Source organism: Rhyacophila brunnea, unplaced genomic scaffold, assembly GCF_057557595.1.
Source record: "Rhyacophila brunnea isolate RB1 unplaced genomic scaffold, BYU_Rbru_1.0 scaffold_1, whole genome shotgun sequence".
Classification (NCBI taxonomy): domain Eukaryota; kingdom Metazoa; phylum Arthropoda; class Insecta; order Trichoptera; family Rhyacophilidae; genus Rhyacophila; species Rhyacophila brunnea.
Window position 1 is genome coordinate 60,690,322 of NW_028232751.1, and position 27,834 is coordinate 60,718,155.

Here is a 27,834-nt window from a genome sequence, read left to right on the forward strand (position 1 = left end):
TGGCTAATTATTTTATATTTTGTCTAATTTTGATAAATTTTAGCATTTTTCCACTTGCAGAGTGTGGCGGAGCGCGCCAGGTCGGAGTGCGATTCGACACGTCTTAAAACAGTTCTCATCGATACAATAATTCTGAATTACATGAATATAGAAAACTATATCGCTGTTATTTTTAATATCAAATATTCATAAAACTAAATGTTAGAACTATTCAAATTTGCCAACACCGAATAAGAATGTCCAAAAGTAGCTCAGGAGCCATAAATACGTAAGTATAAACAAAATTCAGGAAGTTGACTAGGATATATTTCATTTCTTTTTTAGGTAAGATTTTTAAAACATAGTAAAAGAACAGTCAATTTGAATTGCCATTAATGACATTTAACAAAATTAACCCATTGAAGACAAGGTGAATTTTTCAGGATCACTTAAAAAGGCACACTGATTACTAAAATTGATAGAACCCATTTATTATTGATAATTCAAATAATTCCTTTAAATATTTATAGGTAGTGAATTATTATATTATTTGTTTAAGTATATTTAAAGTTGATTGTGTGTATCAGTGGAATCAAGAAAATATATGAAATATAGTTTTTTGTGTTTTTAACCCTTTTTTATACAAAATGACAAAGGTATGCTAGAAGTAAATAATAAATCAAATATAATATACCAAAACTGGAGCTAAATAATATAATAATTTATGAAATAAGAATAATAATAAAGATGACGGCCATTTCCAATTTGTTACTATCTCAAACATCTCATACCTACCGAACTGAATACTATTTTTAATATAATATAATTTTAATATTAATAATTATTTAAATAAAAATAGATTATATACCTGACTCAAATAATTCTTAAAAAATATATCTTCCATTACCATAAATTGATAGCTAGCAATTTAAAAAAAAACGAAATATGATTAAAAATTATTTTCATCTTGTTCTGCATCGCCAAATTGACACCGATTGTATCCAATGGGTTAAAAATACCTATCAGTAATCTTCATTCTAATCTAATTCACTAAAACAACATCTTGGCTACGTGTTAAAACTGTGTACTAACATGCTCCTCCCATTTTTAACCGCACTTGCATTATAAACTAACAAGCTCCTCCCATTTAGCCGACAACAGCGCTTCCTTCACGTAGCCAAGAAGATGTTGCAGAAGAATAAGTAGGTAATGAAAATGTTATTTATTCATTGTTTATCGATAAATGTTGTTATTCCATACTAAATTTTCAGTACGAACAAAAATGTGAAAAATATGCATTATGAAAGGTGTATGATTTGAAAAATAAACAGTGATCTTGGGATATTGTATTTAGCACTGTGACACTGACCATTGTTTAAGCTAGTTCCTATGTAATGTATATCAGTGGTTTCCAAACGTTATGTTACTACGCCTACCTTTAAAAAAAATCTAATCTTGGCGCCTCCCCCTCCCTTTATTTCATTAATAATAACAGACACCTTTTTAAATAGTTAAAAATGTACAAATACAAAAATGAAAAATGAATATATAAAAATAAACAAGGATGTTATAATTTTAATTAATTTGTTTGTCATGCGATGAATGTGCTTGTTAGTACAAAGTGCTCTTTTTCTATCAAACGGGTCGATATTTGGATTAATATTTGGATTGCAGCTAATGCAGAAAATCCCGTTTCGCATAAATATGATGTTACGAATGTTAGCAGTACTTTACTCACAACTTGCTTTGCTTTTCTTGCCAAAGTATTATTCTTCACTTAGATTCAACCAAAATTGAACTAGGGTTTTTGTTTCAATGAATTATCGCATGATAATTCTATCTATTTTTCCTTTTCAATCCAAATTCATCATCGTTCATTGACAAATGGATTCTATTATGGGCCCCACATCCTGAAGCGGACCCCCAGGCCAGGATCTTTGGCGGGCCCACCTACCTATCGCTGAGGTTAAGGGCAGTGTGGTGCTCTAAAGTAGTGTTTCCTAAATTATACACGGGAGTTATCATTTAAGTAAGTATATCAATCATTATATTATAGATAACACATCAAATTGCAATGCAAAACCACATATTTAAACTATTTAATAGCCCTGAAATAAAGTAGCGCCGTAAAGTACTATTATAAAATTAGTCTCCATATCTTCACAGGTTTGCAAACAACCTTTTATAGGATTGTTTTTTTTTATATAGTCTATAACTAGCGGCCGTTTTATAAACTTTGCAATTGGAAACTGCATACCTGTGGCTACATTAATTGTGTTAAACTTTTCGCGCCTCCCTTTGCAACACTCCGCGCCTCCCAGCTTTGGAAATCGCTGCCCTATAAACTGGTGGGCGGTGGGCGGGACTGACCATTAATTCATTGAATAATGGATTACATTTCAGCAAAAGGGTTTCTTTGACGATAATCGGCAAGTTAGAAAGACACTAAAGAATTGTTTGTTTCATATTCCTAGGTAAATAATTTCATACTTAAAATTTATTTCTAGCAGTGATCCGATGCAGAAGGAAATGCTTCACGATATCGGATGAAAACAAAGTGGTTTGGTAGATACAACCAGGGAATATACAAATAATGGTAAGTGGTTCGCCTTCTGGGTGAGGCTATAACAAGATTTAATTCTCGAGTGTGGGGAAATATGGGATAATCATAAGCGCGCGCTAGAGAATATTATGTTATTTTCACTAAGCACTAAAGTTAGTCATGTAAAAGAAACACACATTCAACAATGGTAATATTTGATCATTGGTGGTCAACAGCTGGTCGGCCCCATGTGGACACATTGACGCCAGTAGATGTGTTCATAGCGAAAGTTGGAAAATGCCAAACTGCCAGCAAGTCCCATCTGCTGGCCTCCCCGCGGCGACCTCCGGGCAATGCAGCGTAAGCTCTAGCTAACAGCAGGAGGCGAAGGGCGAGTGACCGGCACCATAAAACTGGCCTTCTGGCTAAGGGAAGGAAATCCCCGACAGAAAAACCCGGTCAAGCCGACCCTCAGGGCCCTCGTGGCTCAGGCCTCAGGAACGCTGGGCTAATCACCTTGCATCCTTAAAAGAAGCCGATTAATATAACACCTTCATAGCTGCCTCGGACGACAACCGGCTCTGTAAACCGACGAGCTAGCATTGAAATGCACAATGAAACAGGTAGAGTAATCCTCTCTAACAACTCGAGTATGCACATTGGGACATTATAATGTTTGCACCCTGCGTACCCCAGAAAGGACCTGCACGCCACACGCATCATGCACACCTACGGTGTGGACATCCTAGGGCTGAGCGAAGTGCGCTGGAAAGGAGCGGGAGAAAGTTGATTGTTACTCTCAGCGCTCGAAATGGAAAATTTTACGAACCGGAGCGCTCGATGATTTTACGAAAATATTAGCATAGTTATCTAAATTTATGAGTATTTTATAAAAATAAGTGTTAGGTTTTTTGTTTTATGGCCGATCTAGCTCAGACGGTCAAATTATCTTCCTACAAGATTCTATTAAACGGAACGGCGTTCCGGTGCGTTTCAGTCCATTTCGAGCCCTGGTTGCTCTATTGTCTACTCAGATTAGGAGCAATATCATCGCCAAAGAGTGGCAGTATTGATGTCAAACAGAGCGGCCCGTTGCATCCTGAAATGGGGATCAATCTCGGAGAGACTGATAAGTGCCTCCTTCAAGACGCCTGGTAACTCCTTGACCGTCTTTCAATGCTACGCCCCCACTGAGGATGCCGACGCGCAGACAAAGGATGCCTTCTACGATTCTCTCCACGCAGCAGTCTCCGCCATCCCCCGCCGAAGAGACTGCGTGATTGTAATGGGGGATTATAATGCTAGAGTAGGAGCAGACCCAGTGCTTGGCCCCACGGTGATGGGACGACACGGCCTCGGTGCCCCCAATGACAATGGTGATCGGCTCGTAGAATTTGCCACTTTGAATGAGCTCGCCATCGGTATACACGTGGACGTCTCAGGAGACATCCACGTGCATCAGGATGGATGCACTAGGACGTAAATTGACCACTTCTTGTACAGCTTGAAGCACCGAAATTAACTTCTCGACGTGCGTACTTACAGAGGCGCCGATATCCATAGCGATCATGAGTTACCCATTAGAAACATCCGAGTAAAACTCAGTCGCCAGGCGAGGCCTCCAAACTTTGGTACGAACGAATTGACGCCGCAGTATTCGGATCGACTTTGAAACTGCTGTACGAGATAGTGTAGATCGTATCTTCGAGCGGCACACATCTGAATCCGACCTCATTGAGGCGGACTGGAGCCTCATAAAGAGTGCGATTGTGTCATCGCCCCGTACCGTCCTTGGTACCAGAAGGAGTGAGCGGCCAAAGTGGATGTCTGAAGAAACGTGGGTTTAAATTGGAAAACGAGCCAGGCTGAGAGACGAGGAGACAGACCCCGACCGAACCGAGGACCGCTGGACTGACTACCAGACCCAGATAGGGTAGTCAAACGATCCGTGCGGTTTGACAAGTGCAATTTTATGAACCGGCAAATTGAAGCGGCAGAGGAGGCAGCATGCAGAAATGACACCAGGAAACTCTTCCGAATCACCCGTGAAGTCTGCGGCATGCAACCACCGACTCCCGGAGCCATTCGTGGCCCCAGTGGAGCAATAGAGTCTGACGCAGAATGCGTCAAGAAGATTTTGAAGAATCATTTCTGAGGAGTGCTGAATCGCCCACCCCCTTTGGATCCCTTTGACATAATATCTGCGGAAACTTTACTTTTGGACAATTCCCAAGCGACCGACATTTCGATAGAATGCAAATTGAACGTAGTTATGCAGAATGTAACCAGTCCACAATAATGTCGAGCTGAGATAATGGCACTTTAGTAACAACATGATTATTAAAAATGTAAAATGTCAAATTGTGAATAGTATTTCATTTCAAGAATATTTTTTTTTGCGGCTTGCCAATTTTCAGCAGAATGTAGAGAAAAGCTTCTCGCATCTGATCTATATCATATCTAATTTTTTTTATTTTTTGTGGACTGGCTACTTTCTGCATAACTATGTCCAATTTATATTCAGGAATTTCACACCCTGAGTAGGTAATCGTGTCCGTTAATTTGTACATATGCAGTTCGCCGTATCATACTTCACCGTGAAATAAACCGACTCATTAAAGACACTTACAAATACGACGTAATAGAAACTGCCGAAATTTAAGGGAAAGACAGTAGAAATAGGTATGTTATTATATTAGGAAAACAGAACAACGCGTAATTTTTTCATCTCGCTGCTATAGAGATGACCGCATACTATACAGTCACCTCTTTCCGATAAGAAAGCTCTTGACGAACTGTGCTACGGTGAAATGTTATACGTACAATGTACATGTAACCGTAGGTAATATGCAGAAATAATAGACAGGTATACATGTATTTTCTCAACAGCATCTCTACAAGGAAATGTCAACGCATGCCACTAACACAATATAAAGTTTAAAACATATTAATATAATTATTACAAAACCAATACACACGGCGAGCAAAACAATCAATATAACAATCATAATAGCAAGGATACTGAGATATGAACTGTTATTGATGAACTAATATAATTCCAAGGTTCGTGACATCGTCGAGACAATTGCTTCGTAAAATTAAAAATTATGTTACTTGGGTTATATTCCAACATCTTCAGTGTTGGTAGATATATTAGAGTGTACAATAGCAGGGGGTGGAGGTAGGGTGTTAAGATCCGACATTAATAGTGCACACTAAACTTTGTCAGGCATACTAATGTGTTTATGTTGAATTAAGAATACATGTTACTGATAGTGTTGGTTAGTTTTATTTAAATCATTACGCCCTGCCTACCCAAACCATAATCGATTAAAAATATTCTTGTATCAATAAAATATTTAAAATTATGTATGGTTTAATAGCAAAAGTTTAGATATTTTATAGATAAACGAGTGTTTTTTGACTATTATCTACTATGATTTGGATTATGCAGGGTTTAATTGAATTTTAAAAAGAAACAAACACTATTTTACACATTCTAGTCTTAGTTCAATGAACATAAATATGTTTGACTGATAAAGTTTAGTGTGCATTATTTGTGTCTAATCTTATCAGCCTACCTCCACCCTTTGCCACTGATAGGTTATTACTTAAATTAGGCGATCATCAATAATATACATATAATGTACCTACCTACATTATTATATTTGTCCCAACTTACACCTTTTCGGAAATCAACATTTTCTATGATAGTAGTAAAAGCACAAAGAATATTAGTACATTGTTACTTATACTTAAAGTACGTATTATTATATCCTAAAAATATTAAATATTTGAATATTTATTTAAGAAATCTCATTTTTTTAAAGGTTTTTTAAAAACTGACTATTTCTACGAAATAATATGAATAAGAAATAGTATGGTCATACAATTTTATTATTTTTATCATTCAACTACTTAGCGTTTTCACCGTTCTCATATGAATATAATCAGAGACGATGTTTAAGACTTCTACGGTTGCTTCTTATCGTACTAGATTTTTGATAATATAATTGATAATTGAATGGCATCTGCAACGAGTCCGAAACGTCGAGGAAAGAAGGAGGAACAATACGCGGGCAAAACCCAAAAATCTATTATAATATTCAGACATAATATTCTATCATTAGGAATACGCATCAGCATCTTCGAGTCAACGTCGAGTTTTTCAACTCGAAAATGACATGTTTTATGATGAATCATGAATCAGACATTAAAAGAACATGGTTTAGTCAAATTCGAAAAAAAATATTTCGTCACCTCAATACTACAACTAGATAATTCTGATTTGGTAATTTTTAGGAAAATGTAATTTAAACTTACTCGATTAACATAAATTTAGGCTATAATTATTGTTTAAAATAAAAATGGGAAATTGTGCTTGCCTAATTGGGAACAATTAAATATTATTTTATTTATACATTTATTTTTTTAAAGTTATCTAATATTTTATTATAAACACAAAAATAATACAGTTCCTTTAACTTCTGACTAACCAAGGTTTATCATTTTGTAGAGAAGGAAATGTTGAATTATATCCAATAGCTATCTCAAAAACAGTAAAAATCAGGTTATCTAGTTGTAGTATTGAGGTGACGATTTGTATGTGGAGCTGGTGCATTATAAAATAAATCGCGCGCACTTTGTGTTACACTTTCAAGGAAATAGTCAGTTCCGGAGAAAATTAAAAATAATGCTGCAATTGCGTTCTGAAAAAACAGATAGTTTTTAAAAAGCAAAACATTTACTGAATTACGTTTTATCGAAATCTATTATACCGAAAGATGATCAAACGTATGTTCTATTCAACTAATCTGCATCATTTTTGAAAATAGTCACGGAAAGAAGATCATTAAAAACTGGACCCTGAATTTAACAACTGAAATTTACAGGTGGGTACTTACCATTCTTTGAACAGGTTTTAATTGATTCATACCTTGAATCATATTTTTTTCTTCCTCGGGAAATGATACTCGCCACATCTTCGCAACTCCTTCAACTTTTTTCGGTGCTTTAGGAACGGCAACCCACTCCTCGATGTCAAACTCCATAGCAAACTTTACATTTACACAACTTGGCCACAAAGGATACTTGAACTCCAGTACTGGGACAAAATCCACTGAAAATTCAATAAGCTTTTCACAGTGAAAGAAAACTAGAGTCATACTCGGTCCTTTTATCGTCAATGTTACGCCATATTTTGACCATACCGGGTTTGAATTTTCTTTCAACATGTTGTTGGTTAGTGTGCTGACACTTTGCATCCATTTTACGAATTCAGATTGCAGGATATATCCCTCGTTATCCATCCACTTCCTGATTGATTTATATGACGGATTTTTCAACAATTCATCCGTCGCACCGACAATTTTAATTTTAATGAATCCCTCGGTCTCTCCATCTTCAAATTGTATTTGCTCGTCTTCAAAAGGTAGATTAAGGCATATATTCACGTCAAACTCGTCAGGTTTCCTGACTTTCGTTTTCTCAGAAAAACTCCCCACCAGTTGAATCTAAAAACATTACAATAATATGTATGATTGATTAATGTACTTAATTTATTTGTTAAATTAACAATATAGTTAATTAGAAGGCAGGATTCAGGGCGCGGCAAAATGCCTAAAAACCACGTTCGAACAATCATATTAAAATTAATTACCTCTATAACCTGAATCTTATGTTGAAATGTAGCGCCTGAAATGGAAAATTTTACGAACCGGTGCGCGCGATAATTTTACAAAAATATTAACATAGCTTTAATTCCAATTCATAATATAAGTATATTGTTCTAATTTTATGTGTACCTATTTTATAAAAAAAATATGTGTTAGATTTATTTGTTACGTTGCATATCTAGCTCAGACGGTCAAAATATTTTTTCCACGAGACAAAAATTTAAGGATATTATAAACCGGAATGGCGCTCCGGTCCATTTCAAGCCCTAGAAATGTATGATGTAATTATTAAATAAGTATGTTACTTACGTACCATTGTATAGCGGCACTTACCAAAAGATGGTAAGTTTAAGAATGAGCGCAAAATAAAATGTGAATACAAAATAAATTCCAGTGGTGAAGATTACCTGTTGGTGGGATGTAACCGATAACTAAGCGGGGGGAAAAGTCACACCTAGCCATTTGAAGTTGAAATTTTGAATGATTAGATAAGCCACTTCTCAAAGTTTTGTATGCCCGAATGACGCTTTTTCTTGCTCTATCTTTTCTCATTAAATTTGTGTGTTAAAAAAATATTTTTTATAGGATAACCGATGTTGGAAATACTTATGCGTACATCAGTGTTGCCATATTTTTCTATGCTGATTATAGTACAAAGGCATACAAATTATAGTATTTCTGAAAAATCTATAGTACAGGAACATTTTTCGTCTTGAATCCCTTAAAATTATAGTCTTTTGGTATATGTGGCGTAAAATTATAGTATTTTACATTTTTCACGAAATCAAAATTATAGTATTGTACTATATTTATAGTACGGTTGGCATCACTGGCGTGCAGATTCTTTCGAACAGTATGAAAATATTATTTCTACAGCAAATATACCGTTCACAGTTTATTAAGATTAGAAAGCAATAACAAATAATAAATTGATAATTAAAAGTATTTTAGTATAATATTTAAAAAAAGACAAATTAATTATAAGATCTGTTTAGTATGTTTACGGAAAAAATATAAATTAACATGATAACTAACTAATCATATTATTTTCCAGTTGTACTTGGAGAGGCTTTCACCCTATGTAGATACGAATGATGTAACAAATTATAATTTTGTTTGATTTTAATCAATATAATCTCTTTTCACTTACTAAACATAATTGCATGTCAAGTAAACAGTAGTACGGATAAAAGAAATGTACATAGTCACTCACCTTTTTACATAAAACGAATATTGGATCTGTAGTCCGAATGGCTTTGACAAATTCATTTCGGACTTCTTTATAAGCATCGATATATTCCTTTTTTTGACATCGAAGGGATAGTTGCCTGCTGATTTTACGAAGTGTTGGCTCCATTGCCGTGAAATCATTCTCTGCCATTTTTCTATTAGAATACTGACTTATTGAGAATCAACCTAAAACCGATAAGAAATAAATGTTAAGGGCCCCAACCACGGAAAGGCCAAACTGAACAGGCGAAACTGCTTCAGTTTGGCCTGAACGGATGCGTGGACATACACGATCAAATCGTGTCAGTTCAGATTGATCTATCCGCTATCGCAAGGAGTGAACGCGAATATGGATGAAAGTGAACTACGCCGCCTTAGCAATGATGTGGCATGCAATAATAATTTATAATCCACAGAGCTCGTCTTCAAGAAATATTCAATGTACAAAGTAATAATATTTACCCTTTTATATTATTTCAAAAATACTATTAACACGTAGGACGTATTTTTTTGATCTTTAGCCAAAGTCATATTATTTTTACAATGGACTTAAGTCGGCAGTGTCCCATTCAATAATTAGTAAGCCTACAGAAATAATATAAACTGTCTTGTATTTTGCTAGCTAGGAACCTAAGTGTTTTCTTTAAAATAATAAAATATTTTAAAAGTTAAACATGACAATAATGCGTAGTTGTTATTACCTATGTGCAAGACTAATTTAATCAAAATGCTACTGATAATGTTTTGAAGTTAAAATATAATATTTTGGGGATACCCACATTGTTTTTCAATTTGTTTTCTAGTGATAGTAATATTTAATTAAAATATGCCGTTCTCTACTGGGTATTTATTTAAATTAAGTTTATTTATAATCACAAACTAGTTTTCACTTAATTATGTAACTAGTTGAAACAGTGAATTATTATAATTATATATACCAACATATCATTTTCTATTGGATATTTATGGATATAGGGATAGACGCTTTTTCTAGGGCCCGTCGAAATGTAAATATATTAATTATTGTCCAACATTTATTAGGAAAAATCACTTGAAATAAGGTACAAACAAAACATCTTTTTATATAATCTATCTAGTATTTTAAATAATTCAATAAATTCTAACAAAAAGTCTTTGGACCCTTTCTTTCTTCTCGGGGTCTTTCGTCTCTACCCATAAGAATGTTTGTACCAAATAAGAAACAAAAACTTGGTGGAGCTTGTAGTAGTAATTCTGGCAGAAAATTTCAAAATTGGTGGACCGGAATGTATCGCGTAATTTAAAAAAGTGCTAAAGCTACAATACGTGTGCTATGCTCTGCGAGTGATATCTAGAATATAATATTATATATTAATATATATTAATAACTATATTAATAGAATTCTTAAAAACTATTTTTTTTCTTCATGAAAAGCTGCTCGGCACGTCAGACACTCGAAAAATAATATTTGGGAAGTTTTGGCACGCGTACCTATCGACGGCCCCAGGAAAAACCGGTGTAAGTCTAAAATCACAAATGTTCAGGAGAGCAAAAAAACTTAAATATTTACGCTATTAAATTCATCATATAAAATGAGTGAGTTTTTTCTTATCTTATTTAAATAAATCAGATAGACCAATTTATTGTCTATATTCCTATTAAAATTTAATGTTGATTAATTAATAAACAGCTGAGATAATGTCAAAAAATCGTTTTTATTTGGAATAATATTACGCGCTTGGTGCTTTGACTTGATTCAACATGCTTTTGCGCGGACGAAATAGATTACAGACTCCGCGTAACAGACTCATACTCTGAGATGTAACCTTGTTTTACGTCACGTTTTTCTTACTCTATACGATTTCACTTAGTACAACTATATTTATAATGCTCTTTTACGGAAGAACCATCATTGCGCAATGTTTAACTCGAAATAATACAGCGTGTCTATAAAGTTTTAACAAAGAGTATGAGGATATATTGACATATATATTTTTTTATACGGAGTTTTTATAATTTAAAAGTATTTAAGTATGATTTTTTAAATTTTTTTGTAAATTATTATTGATGTTTTTATAAATAATGAGAATATGTACATTAACGAAACAATAAACATTCAGGAAAAATGTTAATAATGGAATAATAAAGAAGTTGTATAAGAAATTATAAGTAAGTAAAATTATATATAAGAAAATAACATTGGTAACTATTAGATTTAAAAAATAGCTAAAAGAAATGTTTTTTTATTCTTTATAACACAGTTTTCATTAAAACTGTTGAAAAAACATAATGTTAATCGCCATGTAAATCACTAAGACAATTTTAATTTATTAGTAGTAATTGACTTAATTATGAAAACTAAGGAAATAATTACTTATATACTAATTCTATTAACTGCATCATTGTATTTCTGAGGGAATGAGTTTTATTTAAATAAGTAATTACCATTTTAGAAAAAACATATGTACGGTTTATTACAATAATATAAATCACTAACCGCTTTGCTTATTTGAACATAATAATGTAGGTAGTAAACAACTACTGAAATATATTCTTGAACATTTGGCACAGATATACCTATCTAAACATTATACTATTTGCAAAAATATAGATTTTCTAGTTTGAAGATTATAACTACGTATTAACAAAATAACTAATGTTATGTATAAATACCTAACAATTATTAATGAAAGAGAGATTTATTACGTTCGTTCTCAGATGAGACCGCAGTCAACTGTTCATCATCAGAAATCTTTATAAAAAATATAATCAATATAATTATTAGGCTTGTATTACAAGCCAATTGGATAATTATGATTTAGTACCTATCTAAAATGATATTCATACAGTATCTGTATAAACAAGAGAAATTCCTTTGTCAGTACCTACCTTCTATTTTTTTAAGAGTATCCTTATTTGTGCATATAATTTTATAATACCTTTCTATAATTAAACAAGTAGGGACACTTACTTATTAGATTATAAAATTTCATATAAATTATGACCATATTAATTATCGTTTGTATTTTTTAATCTCTATCGTTAATATGAATGTTATTGCCAATTATAATTAAATATAGATTGATTATATTCTATTGTCAACATAAACTTCAGTAGGTATATTTCTTAATTGAGCTCAGTTACGTTAATTAATATAATGTTTTATGATTTTTATTATTTATTTAAAAGGTTGAAATAAATGTGTACTAATGCTCTCAAATTTAAATAATCAAATTTATTTTGTTGGTGTGGATTTGCATTTTTTTATAAACTGAAAAAAATTAAATAATTTGCATTCAAGTAGGTAGTATGTTCTTGAAATGTTATATTGTTATTTAATCGATTGCGTAGAGTTTTAATACAAATTTTCTCAAAGAAACACAGTTTCCTATATCATTTGTCCATTCATATATTTATTTTGATAGTTTTACAAAATGTATAATTCAGACCGATTTAAATTGGATGAAATAATAATTAGGTAGTTACTATTTAAAGTGGTGTTCATAATTTATAAAAATCATAGTCAATAGGTGAATAGGAGGTAAGTATATGAATTTAATTACATACTTACCATTACAGACTTTTCAAATCCAATTGATATTTGAAGTTTTTCACAAACTATAGATACATAATATTTATGTACTTATCTATAGTGTTAAACTCAATTAAGCCATGTCAAATTGTGATGAAAATATTATAAAAATGTTATTGTTTGTTAAAAGCAACACTGTATATTTATTTTGAACAAATTTAACTAACATCGAAAATTATGTCACCACTCACCAATGCTAAGATTATAATATATGTCTTTAATTAGTAGGTAATATTAAAAATTCCCAATCACCAGCGATGGGTTTGTTTTCAAAATACCTACACATCATTTTGTTTACTTTACTTCATCCTTTTTCCAAAATATATCCACTTAGATAAGCATAAAATGCTTTAGCAATTATTGACCATTAAAATTTTATTGTTACTTTCAAATTGAAGAGTGACATTCCAAACCAGCCTAAGTCTAAAAATTTGATTTTGAGATAATCATATTTTTGTGATTTGCAATTTACCTCTTAATTTTTCGGTACTATAATGTTTTGCAATTTTATAGAAAATTCAAAGACTCAAAAACATAGTATATAAATAACATTAAAAAGTATAGTAAAACTTCAAAAAAATTCATTCAAAAACTGACTTTTTTTTCAAAATGGCCCTAAGTCTGTACTAAGTACAGTTTGGGACACAATAAAATAAAGTTGAGTGTCTTTTGTGTATACAATTATGATTGTGTAATAGAATGTGGTCATGGACAGTTCTGTTGGGATGATTAATGAATAAAAATAATATAAAATTTCTTTCACTTTGATGCATTTTTTGATAAAAAGGTAAACATTGTAACTTTTACAGCATAATAATATATTATATAATAATACTACAATGTAGGATCAGTTTCAATAAAAAAATAGTTTACTGATGTGCACATGAACTTATAAAACACAAATTCTCTAATATTTACTCTGACATTTCTAATCTGACGTGTTACAGTATTATATTATGGCCGCTTGGAGCGTAAATGAAGCAAAAAGAGTTCAACTGCGCATGCGCATATATCCTTAGGCCAGTTTGGAAAGAATCAACCGTTACCTTAGTGCTGTTTTGAGAAAAAAAGGCACATTTCGACATCAAATTTAAGAGACATAGGATTTTTTGTAAAATATAAGTTTTAGTGAGAATATAGATCTCAGCACACTCTATCGGATTCCATCAAAACATGAAAATTTGTAATTTTGTACTAAGGCCGGTTTGGAATGTCACTCTTCAATTGTATTGTAAACAATTACACGTCTTCAAAAATTCCAGCCGCTTAATCCCTTTCGGCGAATGGCATGTAATAAAATAATATAATCCTTTGGGTAATTTCTATCTTTGAAGAATATTCAAAATACAAAATTATGCATAATATACTTAATGTGTACCCTTTTATATTTTCAAAAATACTAAGAACTGACGCACGTGTTAATGATATTTAGACGAAGTTCATTACTATTATACTATTTCCAAAGCAAGCCATTCATAAATAATTCCATTTCAAAATGCAATGTAAAGGATTATTTAACTTGGTTGGATCATAAAAAAATAGTCAGCAATTAGTAATGTTTTCAAACTGAACCATGATAATAGTGATTTTTTATTATCTTTGTGCAAGATTAATTTAACCAAAATAATATGGAATGTCATTTTCTACTAATGATAAAATAACATTTTGAAGTTAAAACATAATATTTTAGGTAGTTACCTTTTTAGGTCCAAAATATTTGATTTTATAGTGATAGTAATATTTAATTAAAATATGTATTTTTCTACTGGGTATTTATGTAAATTAAATTTATATATTAGAATATTACAAACTAATTTTAAGTTAAGTAGGTAACTGCAAAGTAATTAAATATAATTATATATAAATAACGTTTTAAATATGATATTATTTTTCTATTAAATAATAAAATATTTTCAAATTGAAACTTTATTTCATTGTTTTGTTGAGTATCTATATGGGAGAGTAATCAACCGAAAAGAGTAAGAGAGAGCTTGAAGAGGTCTTTATCATGCAGTGAATTAATTTAAATAAACGAATCAAAATTAATATAAGTACTTCAAATTTTAAGATAATATTAATAACTGAGAAGTTTCTTAAAGTAGCTAGGCAAGTGAAAATAATTCCGTTACTTGTATTTGTTTTATATTAAATAATATAATAACTTTACTTTCTGACACAATAATATTGACTAACTTTTAAACTAATAATGCAAATACTTACTGCAAATACCAATATTTTTCGGAGATAAACCAATATGTTTTTAAAATTATTGTGATACGTCAATATAAATCATGCCGTTTATTTAAATCTCCGTAAAAGAATGTTATAGCAAGTATAAAAACCTTCTTATTTGTAAAATAAAGCGCAGTGCACTTTTGTTATCGAGGTATGACTATACTCCTCGGATATTTCTGTGAACACAAATTTGGTCGATGCAATATGTAGATATAGAGCACCATTGTCAAAAACCTAACTTCGTCAATTTTTATGCTAGAGACCTGATTTTTTTACAGGACATGCATAAAAAATTAAATATTATAAAAAGCGAATAAAACCGGAAACGCTATTTTCAGACTTACAATGGTTTTTCCTGGGGCCGTCGCTATGTAAAAAGATTCGCCAACTCTGGCCTATGTATATTTATCTGAAAAAAGACAATATCGAATATTTATATTATACCCATTCTAAACATGTAGGTAAAAAATATATTATTTACTTTTCACAGATTGTGGAAAGTATTCAACCTCAAGAACTTTATATTATTTCCATTGTGTTGCATCGCTAAGAATATTGGAATACTTTTTACAGATTGGCGATATAAATTATCAATAAATCACATTACGCTAGTATGTAGGGAATTATATCTTAAAAAAAATTGATTAAGTATGTTAAAATGTCTTATTATAAAAAGATTTATTGTATTTTTTTACTGTTTAATCATAATATAATGACGTTATGGTAAAATTTCCTAAAAATATTATTTGACTACATAGCAAAAAGCGTTTCATTTTGAAAATTCTCTTCTTTTTGATTACATAAAACAATCAATGTTTATTCTAAATTATACATCAGTTGCACTATTTTTATTTGGGCTATTTCTTGTAAAATAATCTCAATCTACTTCCGTTTTCTCTGGTACCCACTGGCGAAGGGTGGAGGTAGGCTGTTAAGATTCGCTATAAATAGTGCACACTAAACTTTGTTAGTCATGTGTATTTGTTTTTATTGAACTAAGGGCCGTATGTATGAGATTCCCAAATTCTTTATAAGCTATTTAACCGATTTTCCATCGAATAGCTAATAACACTCTTTGTGACGTAAGCGATCTGACGTCACGCGCCATTAAAAATGGCTGCCTCAGCTAGCTGTCACTTTCAAATGTCATTTTAATTTTGCATTCATTGCAAAAAACATTTGGTTGAGGCCCTTATTCGTTTTGTAGATTCTGTAAAACATTTGCGAACTTTAAAAACAGTTCCTTGTCGTGCTGTTTACAAAATACGTATAATTTTGATCCCTAGTCTATAATCTAGATAGTAGGTAGGTAACTGATAAAATGCCTCGCTTATTTCGCCTATTTCGCTTGCAATATTTCTCATGGAGACATAAGATGGACTTACGTAAGATTACGATAAAATATCTCCGCTAAACCACCGCAAAAATATGTATCTACTGCTGTATCTGGCATTAAAATATACAATTGTAAGCATTCTGCGTTTTTCAAAATATTACGGTACCACCTACCTACCTAGTTAATTATTGTAAGATAACTGTAATAAACGAGGCACAACTCTCAAATACACTGGAAACATCAATAGTATCATACGGTGATTGGTATAAATGATAATATTATACAGAGATCATTACATATTATTGTCTTAAATCATTTGCATTTTCTGTCATTTATTCTTATTCTCTTTTGAGATCTCAATAATTGAAGTGAAGTTAGTCATAATAATATTCAGTATTGCCACCAAATGGAAAAGTTTACTGGCAATACAACCTTTCGTACAGTAGAATAATTATAAAATACATGTGATAAAATAGCTGATAAATTATTTAAATTTCATAATAATTATTCATGTATAATTATCAAATTTATATGGTACCGTTCGCACACTTTCAGACACATTTACAATTTCAAAATTTTGAATTATTTATCGGTGAATGAAATTTTATAATACGAACACCATGACACATGATATGTCACATTCGTGACGTCACTTAACAGCTAATTGGGCATTTTCGCCAAAGTTTGTACATGTTTGAAATTTGGGTAATATTATTTTTTCACTCAAATTAACCATTTTTATATAGCTAGCAGATTCCTTGTTCTATTGCTGAATTGGTGATAGCAATTTTTCAGCAAAATATTGATTAATACAATATTTATATCATTTTTATTATGAAATTGGGCATAATAAGTTTCCGTTCCGTGACTACGAAACTTAGCTTTTAAAACATGAATGAAACACTTTTTATCACTTAAAAGAGCTCTATTAGATTAAAAAAACCATACACTTCAAAATAAAACTACAAATAGTCAAAAAATATTATTGAATTTTAATTCTTGGGCACATTTCGTTCCCCTCCGTTACCCTATGTCTATAATGGCAGAGCATTTTTCCTTTAGTATTTGAAAAAACCAATCAATGTTCGTTCTGCTATTTTTTTAAAGACAATAATCACTTTTACTAAATTTTATTGGAAAAATAAATAAGTTTCGTTATTTAATAATCAAATGAAAAATAGTTAACGTTCAACTTTTTTGGGGACATTTTCGGAATGGAACGAAATGGTAACGGAGTGTAATTTGTAAAGCTTAAGTTACATGTTACCATAAAAACAAATTTTTGTTTTATGAAATTTATTTGAATTTTTTGATAGACAGATAAATATTCAACGTGCGTCAAAATAACAAAACAAATCAAACTTAATCACTAAAATAGACATATTTTATAATAAATTTCACAATACTTGTAAAATAAGGTAGGTAATAATTTTGACACACTATACATTACCATAACTTTATTTGGCATTTATATTATTTGTAACTCAGATAAAAAATATTTTTAAGCAAATTAACAATATATGAAAAAAAAAATCAGCAAGGGATTCAGACGCGAGTTCCTAGCGCGGCACGGAGTATATAACTTTTACGAAAATAATTATAGTCAAACTCGGTTATTACGATCTCTGACATAGCGAGATCTCGGATGTAATAACGAAACATTTGTTGACAATTGGTTTATGATTTTCGCCATACATTTAATTCTTTCACTGTTATAACGAGCAACTTATCGGATATACCGAGCTAAAATACTGTTAATGTGTCGACCGTTTTAAAACATTTCGACCCTAAGCAATAAAATCCGATTGGACAGGATGCCGCCGGGGTCGGATTACGTTTATGACACTAGTAAAGTGTCTAAGTACCTACCTTATTGGTGTTTCACCGACAATAATAAAAAAGTATCCACGCATATGGTTGAAAAATCCAAGGTTTGTGAAGTCCGTAGGTACCTACCAGCGTTAATTACAATAAACAACTTCTTTTGTAGTTTATGAATGCCATGCTCGTTTCGGGGATTTTTACGATGGTTTCCAAATTTTTTATTTTCGGCTTTTTGTGTAATGTGACATGCTCATTTAAAAATACCTATTCTCTGATATAACGAGTAACGCTTATAACAAGCAAATTCAGTCGGTCCCATCTTCCTCGTAATAACCAAGTTCGACTTTATGTTGTCTTGAAATTTAATTGTATTCATCAACATAAAATGTAGCTATACAGGTTGATTGTAATCAAGACGTACTTTTCTGACATTTCGTGAATACCTACAGTTCTAGGTATTAAATCTAATCGAGTACACATTTCTGTTAAACGTGACAAAAAAATACTTTTTCATACATTTTTATAAATTTCTATGCCTAAAATGTATGGAGAAGTTTTAAAATTTTGGTGGCGTATAACAGAAAGAGTATGACAGAGCCAGTGCCTGTCTCGCAATTATTTCAGTCTGGTGTTTTTTCTTTTCCTTCTGTTGTTTTTTTTTATCTCCATACTTTTATGTGCGCTATTTTTGCGTATTCAGACATATCACATACTTTTTTAATCTTTATTATATTATTATATTATAGTCAGGTTATTTTTTATATTTTTTAATGAAAATATTTTTGTTTTTCATACGAACAGACAAAATAATTTTTTTTATAATCTATGAAGAACTAAACACACACTGTAAACCCAACTTTATGCATGCCATTTCGTTACTTTTACATTCCACATATACGTTACCACCAATATAGTTTCGGAGTGGAAGTAACGGATTCTGTTTCAGAAGTGTTTGAAGCCAAAATTTAGCTTAGTTTTATTGTTAAACCTGCGATATGTTTTATTATATCTGTAGTATGAAAGATAAGCTCCATATGTGTAGTATGTGAAATAGAAATATGTGTTTTCTTACCTTATAAATCGTGGTAACAGTAGTGGAACTTCTTAAATGACCAACCCAGAAAGCAACCTGTTCCGATAGCGATACCGACACACACCAACAATTTAAAGTGTACATGGCGATCAGTGTTATACAAAAATGTTGCTACATTAAAAAAAAACATATTTATAGTGAAAATTTTTCGCCTTCATGCTAAAATCGTGGTAACGGAATGTGGAGTTCCACTTTTTCAAATATCCTGGGACACACTTTAAACGTGATTTTTTTTCAATATTGGTACAAATTTACGAAAAAACTATATATTTTCCAAAAATATATAATGTAAGCTGTTGAAAACACTACGAATTTAATTTTACACACTCAAAATTAATGACGAAATCAGACTTTGTTTATTTGAATTTATGGGTGGGACATGGTAAAAACGCACTACCTTTCGATCTAAATAATCAATTAAAAATATATACAGGTCAGATAGTTGTATTTAACTGATTGAATAGAGTAAATTAATAAATTTGCATGTTAAAAGTACATAACTTTCCAACATTTTATAATATAATAACTATGAAAAAATCAATCAAAGTCATGGGACATGCCAAAAACGCAATGTACAAACTTTGGCGAAAATGCCCAATTACGTTTTTACTCATGCATACAAACGTGCAGTATGTATATAGCCTATAAGGTTTTTGGGAATCTCATGCATACGACAGTAAGACTACAATTTACAGAAACCATAATAGTTTTGGTCTAATTTGGGTGATACGACAAAATTGTGCACACTTTTTCATTCATAGTTATTTGTTTTCTTTGGATTAAAAATACATATTACACATATTGTTGGTTCATTTTTTTATTTCATTAAGCCCTGCCTAACCAAACTATAATAAATAAAAAATATTATTCTATCTATAAAATATTCAAAGTTATGTATGATTTAATTGCATAATTTTAGATATTTTATAGATAGACATGTATTTTTTGACTATTATCTATTATGGCTTGGTTTCTCAGGGTTTAATTGAATTTTAAAAACTAACCAGCACTTTCTGTAAATTGTAGTCTTATTTCAATGAAAACAAATATGTATGTCTGAAAAAGTTTAATATGCACTATTTATGGCGGATCTTAACAGCCTACCTCCACCCTTCGCCACTGCGTGGTACCTAACAATATTATTAATATACCTAATTGTTTCAAATATATAACTTTTGTGCACGTATACAATGTTCAGGTTGTTATTTTGACACAAGGCCCACTATAATACATAAGTGTCCTGTTAAACATAACGGAAAGCATTAATATAATAATATTTACAATATGAAAATGATTTATTTACTTACCCGAGAGTGGAGATGAGAAGAGAAAGGAAGACTGGTAATACCAAGATTTAAAACAGAAATGATGGTGGATTGTCGATCCGTGACAATTTATAGGATATGTACGACAATCAACAACAACAACAATCAGGGGCGTACTAAGTGGGAGTGCACGGCACTCGAGCGGCAGAATACCGGGGGAGGCATATCAATTTTAATAACAAACAAATAATGAAATATATAAATACGCATATTGCGAACTTTCAGATGACAGCACTTAAGCCAAAGAACGGTAAACATGCAATTCTATTTCATCTTCAATAAAAGACGCCAGCCAATACGGTGATATCAAAATCCCTGATGTACGTGTTTTGTAAACGTACGATTACTATTTTTAAAGTTTGTAAATGCTCTGCAGAATCTACAAAATTAACAAGGCTCTCAATTAATTTATGCAGCAAACACCAGTAATGGTGATTCAAACCAACAAAAAAAATACGGCGGAGAATACGTGTGCATCAACGACACGTCGTGTAATAATTACAGAGGAATCACTCTCCTCAGCGTTCCCGGGAAGGTGTTGGCGCAGATTCTCCTGTACAGAATTAGAAGTCCCATGCTCAGTGACGTCCCGTGGGGGTAGGCAGATTGAGCATCGCTTGGGGGCGGCAATTACTCGAAGGGCGGCAAATCGAGGAGAATTATTTGGAATATATAGAAATAGCTACCTAAACTTAGTAATAACAAAAATATCTTTTCATTAAAAAATCAGCTCACTGGTTTTATCGGGTTCGCGATATCTAGTTTACTTCCGTTGCCCTTCGACGTACTTGGTGACCAGAAACGACAAGTGCAGATTTTCGAACAATTAGTCTGATATTTTATTAGTGATGTATCCATACAACAGATTTCTTAGATATTGGACTCATGAAAGGATGATAAAAATACTGTATAAAAATGAGGCGACTTTTTTGGTGCTGCCTAGGGGCGGCATTTTACCTAGGGACGTCACTGCCCATGCTGGACGTTTAACGTGCGCAGCAGAGTGGATTTGTCCCGGGGAAGTCCTGCTCAGAGCATATTTCAACTCTCCGATGCCTCCTGCAATAGTACCAAGAGATGAATATACCTGTCGCCTGCTGCTTTGTGGACTATGAAAAAGCATTTGACAGTCCTCATCGTGAATCTCTGTGGCAAATTCTGATAGGCTATGGTGTCCCACGGAAACTGGTCGTTGTGATAAGTGCTCTCTACACCAATACAGAGTGTCGTGTGAGAGCAGCCGGAACATCCTCTGACCTCTTTGAAATCACGTCAGGAGTCACGCAAGGATGTGTACTTGCGCCCTTTCTTTTTATGATCATGATGGATTTCATAATGCGCAAGACGGTTTGCCCCGACAGTGGGATACGCCTACATCATGATGATACAACCGATCTGGTGTCCAGATTCAAATACTTGGGTGCCACGGTTGCCGATGATGGTGGCATTTCTAGTGAGCTTGGAATCCGCATGGGTGTGGCGGGCTCTGCGTTCAACCAACTTGAAGTCGCATGGAGGTCAAGGCTGTATTCTGTGAGGACCAAATGTCGTTTGTTTAACGCGTGCGTGCTACCTGTGCTCCTGTATGGCTGTGAGACATGGCATCTTACTAAGCTTCAAGAGTCTCGGCTTTTGAGCTTTGAGAATCGATGTCTCCGCCGAATCTTAGGGGTACATTGGTACGACCGCGTTACAAACACCCGAGTTCGTGAGCAGATACAACAGCCTTCGGTGATTGAAGTTATCACGAAGAGACGATTTACGTGGCTGGGACATGTATTCCGGATGCCGCCAAAGAGTGCGGGACTTCGTACCCTTGTGGCACAGCCTCAAGGGTTCTGTCGCCGTGGCCGGCCCTCCCTCACCCTGCAGCGATGCTACAAAAGCGACCTACGTTCTGCAGATCTGACATTGCGGGAGGCGCAGGAGTTGGCGATGGACCGAGGGAAGTGGCGCCAACTTGTGCTTGCCTTATGCCCCAATGTTGGGACGTGACAGGGTGAAAGAAGAAGGAAGAAGAAGAGAAGCGGAATTTTGTCTAGGGACGTCACTGACAGTGGCTATTGTTAGGAAAAATAAAGCCGTGTTTATTGCCTATAACGCATAGTATAACCTCAATCTTATTATTATTAACTTAACTATGAAAGGTTATACCATTATGTTGCTTCTCAGTACGGCTACCGAATTTAAATACAACCTAGTTAACCATATTTTCTACTAAATTAAATAAAAATAATTACCACTAACTTTATATTCAATACAAAAACAATAAATTTCAGCAACACGTGCTCGAAATTTTTCAACGAATGTAGTCATTTAGATTAATATTTACCGGCAACGTTTACAATTTTTTTTAAATTCAGCCGTAGAAATTCTATCTTACTCTAACCCATATTGCGGAGATATAAGCGTGCCGAATGCTTTATTACTCGCTTTTATGGTTATTTTTTGTTCAGGCCGAGATTTTAAAACAAAATAGTAAAAAAAAGTTTTGCATAATATTCTTTGTACCTACGTAAGGTAATATGGCATCATGCGTTATAATTTTGGTCCCGGTCATAAACAACAGAGAGGTGTCATACAATTATTGTAAAATTTTAAATGGACATGTTGCAACATGCACGTGTTTTGAACAATATAGGTACATTCGTACAGTAAAAACAAAACAATAATTCGGTTGGTCGATGGTCGATGGTGTGCGTGCGGATGGGGTACAGAAAGTTCCAAATTTACGGTCTTAAGAATCGTCAGATGACCCACCCTCTGATATGGTTGGTGTTAGCCGTATCGAAGATCAAATTCTCATATAAAATAGTGTTCAATGCGTAGTCATTAGTAATCCAATCCACTATTATTGGTTGTTAAGGGGGTGGTCCTAGGAACTAAATTATTAATATATAAATACATGCGTTACTACGGAAATCAAAATGACATTTCAGTATTTTATATTTGTTTGTTTGTTGCAAAATAGCAAAAAAAATGATTTGTTGACAATTGCCTTATTTGTCCTAAATTATTAATACATAGAATTGTCAAATTTATATGATTCAACAGAAAATTAAAAAACGTGGTAGGTATATAAAAAGTTCTTTTTATCTTGTAACTATTTTTTATTCTAGGTTTATTTAATAGAATTTTAATTTATACAAATCGGTTTTCAATATTGTAGACGAGCATAAAATGTGGTTATTTTTCAACCAATCCAAAATTACTCCTTACCGCGAATTAGAATTCGGCACCGGGTTTATCACCTTATGATATGAGGCGTTATCAATAATAAGAACCGATCTTTCGGGTAAATTTGGTATTAACTTTGTTTTTAACCACTTGTCATAGTTCTCGTAATTCATATCGTCGTGAAAATCACCCGTTAGATGAGATTTGTAATTCAGCAACGCGTTAGATACAAACCGCAAACACCACCCACCCGTATGCACAATAATAAATCTCGATCCTTTGGCATCTTAAAACCTTCGTTTGACGAATCTGACCAAGCCTTCGAAGAACTGTGATGTAAGAGTTTCATCCATATAGATTATTGGTCTTCCCTCCGAGTTGTATTTTTTCACTGCTCTAAGAAAATCGACACGCTTTATGACGATATCCATTTTTTCCATCAAGAGTCGTTTGTTTATTTTCGTCTTCTTCTTTCTTCTATTAATACCAGTGGCGGGTCGTCCATATTATACACTGCGGAACTGCAGCACCCCCAAGCAAATTGAGAAAAATGGAATATTATAATATACATAAATTTATGTATATTATATGAAAATATCAATATTATTTAAGCGTGAATGAAGCTCGCCCGCGCACCGATTTATCCAATAATTATCATACACCGCGGTACTGCAGTACCGTTTTCAAACGTATATGCTCAAATTGTCGGAAAAAGGTGCGGAGAGCGGAGTACGCAGCTGGGACCTTGATCGGTACTGCAGGCCCGGCAGTATATATCGTCGTTTCTGCATTCGTACGTGGACACGCCGCCCGCGACAGCGGAGGTAAGATATATAGCTTTATTGATTTATTAACAATGTTAAAATTTATTTCTGCAAGCAATTTATGCAAAGTTCTTTATTTTAATTACTTATTAATATGATTAATAATTTATATTTAATTTTGATGTCAATAGTAAAATATAATAAAAATAAACATTTATTTTATTTTTAATCAACCGCAGCACACCCAGATATCTTATCCACGAGCCGCCAATGAATAATACCTTTTGCGAAATCATCGATATTGATTTTGGTATATTCAGAATATCGTAGACGTATACCATTCCGAGGGTTTGTTTACAAACCGGAAAAGGTTTCAACATACTATCTAAACAACTTAAATATCATACAATTTCAAAAAAATGTTTCAAAACCATTAAGGGGGGACGTGCGCCGCGTAGGTCAAAATGGAGTTTTTATGGTGTTTTCAATGCATGATCCTGGACATTCTATACCTATATTCTGTACCTAACCGAAAAAAAACTTTTTTTTAAAACGGTACATGTTCAAACACGCGCGTTAACATGATCTTACTCCCTACTTCAGTTATAGTTTGTCAATTTATTTCAAAAAAATACTACTTACCTTATTCTTAGTTTAAAAATTATTATAAAACAATCATTATTCGTCTGATGTTAATCTTATCACACTTGAATGGTAAAAGACATAGCTTATAATCAATATCTTTAGAATTATCTACAAATGTGTTAATCTTGCCCATTTTTTGAATAATAAAATGCCTAATTCTTATCAAATTTGGGATCACAGAGATTATCAATATATTTTTTTATTGTAAATATTTCACTATAATAATGCCAATCCTTTTGTGCGAAGAGAAAGCGGACTCTCTCACATTTTTTTTTAATTTGCCGTAATTTTTTTCAACAGTGCGGGAAGTCAGCTTAAAGGGTTATGCAACCTTTTTCGCTACATTTATCTTATTATGAATGTCTGCATCTTTATTTTCTGGCCTTCATTGGACAGAAAGAGGTATGCCGCGCCCTAGTTTTATTTTTTTCAACATCTGTAACACGATTCCAACAATACTTTTTGCATTTTTGATCACGTTGTACTTTTGAGTAAAAACGAAATGCGCAATCACGTCGAAAGTCGCAGCCGTACTAATTACCTGGCAGCCAATGCGCGCGTAGTGATGACAAGCGGACACCTATTCGTACGCATAAAATCCACGAACCGAATCATTGTTTTGTTTTTACTGTACCTATGTAATAATTTAGAAAAAATAAAAAAAAACATCGACAAAATTAATTTTTTGGTTAACATAGTAAATGGCCAAATGATTTCCTGATAATAGAATAATAAATTATTCTGAATTTCCCTCAAAATTCTCCAATAAAACATACACTTATGTATTTAAGAAAATATTTTATTTAATCTTTAAAAAATAAAGAGATTTATTTTAATTTTAACTTTTTTTTTAAATTTTGCAATATTATTAGAGGCAGCAAATTTTGGATTACGGCAGCCACACTTAGTACATCCCTGCCCACAATATCCGGCCGATAAAATATGCAGTAGGATGTGTGATTGACCGGACGTCTGAGTTGTAATCATTTTTGCATAAATAAGTAATTTATGGATGAATCACAGAACAAAGATGAACTTTATGGAACTTTATGGAACTCATCAGCAACATCTTCTTGGCTACGTGTTAAAGCTAAATAGATGCGTAAATCATGCATAAATGCATAAATGCGTTTAAAAATTAATAAATGTAAAAAATCTTAACACCACTACACAGTTATGTAGCGAAATATGACTGTATTCTAAAACATTAGAGCGAGAGGTTTAAAAGAATACTATTTTATGTAACAAAAATACTTGATGCAGTCATCAAATGTTTAAAATAACTATAAAGGATAATAAGGCTTCAAAATTATATAAATAGATTATCTACAACGTTTAAGGAGTGTCCAGGATCATGGTTTGAAAATACAATAAAAACTCAATTTTGACCTACGACGAGCACGTGGGCCGTTAAGCAAATAATAAATAAATAAATAAATGACAGTGAATTTACTATATCTAATATATATATAACCTATGCTTATATCTATTATATATCTATCTATCTGTGATTTTACTATCTACTTATTATCTAGTATATATAATATTAATTATTATTATTTTAATAATTTTGTATAATACATATACCTATTACTAACTGCCATTATATTAAGATTTATATTTTGTATATAATACTAATAAATAATGTTTATATATTAAACAGTGCTAAGTAACGATTATATTAGTAAGTATATATTTTTGTATTTGTAACTTAAATAATATTTTTAATTAAGATACCAGTTTGTTTGGTTTGTAAGAACCCTTCTTCGGGTGAAGGCCTCCTCCAAAGAAAGAAATCCCACTGGACTCTGTCTTTGGCTATTTGTAGTCAAATTGGGCCTGCTGTTTTTGTGATGTCGTCTTGTCATCTCGCATGGGGTCTTCCTCTGTAGCGTTTCCCTTTTGTTATATTGTAGGTTAATATGTAAAGCTTAATTGGTGGGATAGATGCAAGGTTTGTTAGCGTGGTTGTATTTTTCTTTGGAGGGTTATGGTCGTCATCTTCCTCGGTGACCAGCCGTATTGGAAGATGGTTTTTGTTTCTTGTTATAATATGTTCATGTATGAGATCTTCGTGAGGGGGGGGGGTTTGTTTGCTATGTGTTCTTGCCTTTGTTGACTTGGTTGTTTGTTATAATGTTGGTATTTTTGTTGACTAAGAAGTTCAGCATAACCGGTTTCAGGGCTCCTTCTGATAAGCTATCTGATTTTCAAAACGATGTCTGTGGTTGGAGCGTTTTGTTCTTTTCGGATGCGGACCCCCCCTATAAATAGTACAAAAACATTTTTTTTTTTATAAAAGGATTATTAGTTCCTTATAGTTTTCATCAGGATGACATCATTGAGGATCATGACACAGATTATTCTCAATGGGTTGGCGTTAACCCCACTCTTTTCGGCATTCGACGACACGCAAGGCCTGTGGCCAGTGGAAGAT

The 27,834-nt window shown here is 32.6% G+C and overlaps 1 protein-coding gene across 1 annotated transcript in view; it reads right to left on the reverse strand.

Moving 5' to 3' along the window:
* Positions 1–24,341, reverse strand: part of LOC147080024 (cyclic GMP-AMP synthase-like receptor) — a 29,249-nt gene extending 4,908 nt beyond the window's left edge. The window contains exons 1-2 of the mRNA XM_085946268.1: positions 24,303–24,341; positions 7,732–8,034 (exon numbers count right to left, since the gene is read on the reverse strand). Of these exons, the coding sequence (XP_085802394.1) occupies positions 7,732–8,034; positions 24,303–24,341 (342 nt within the window). The remainder of the gene's footprint in view (positions 1–7,731; positions 8,035–24,302) is intronic.
* Between the last annotated feature and the right edge of the window lie 3,493 nt (positions 24,342–27,834).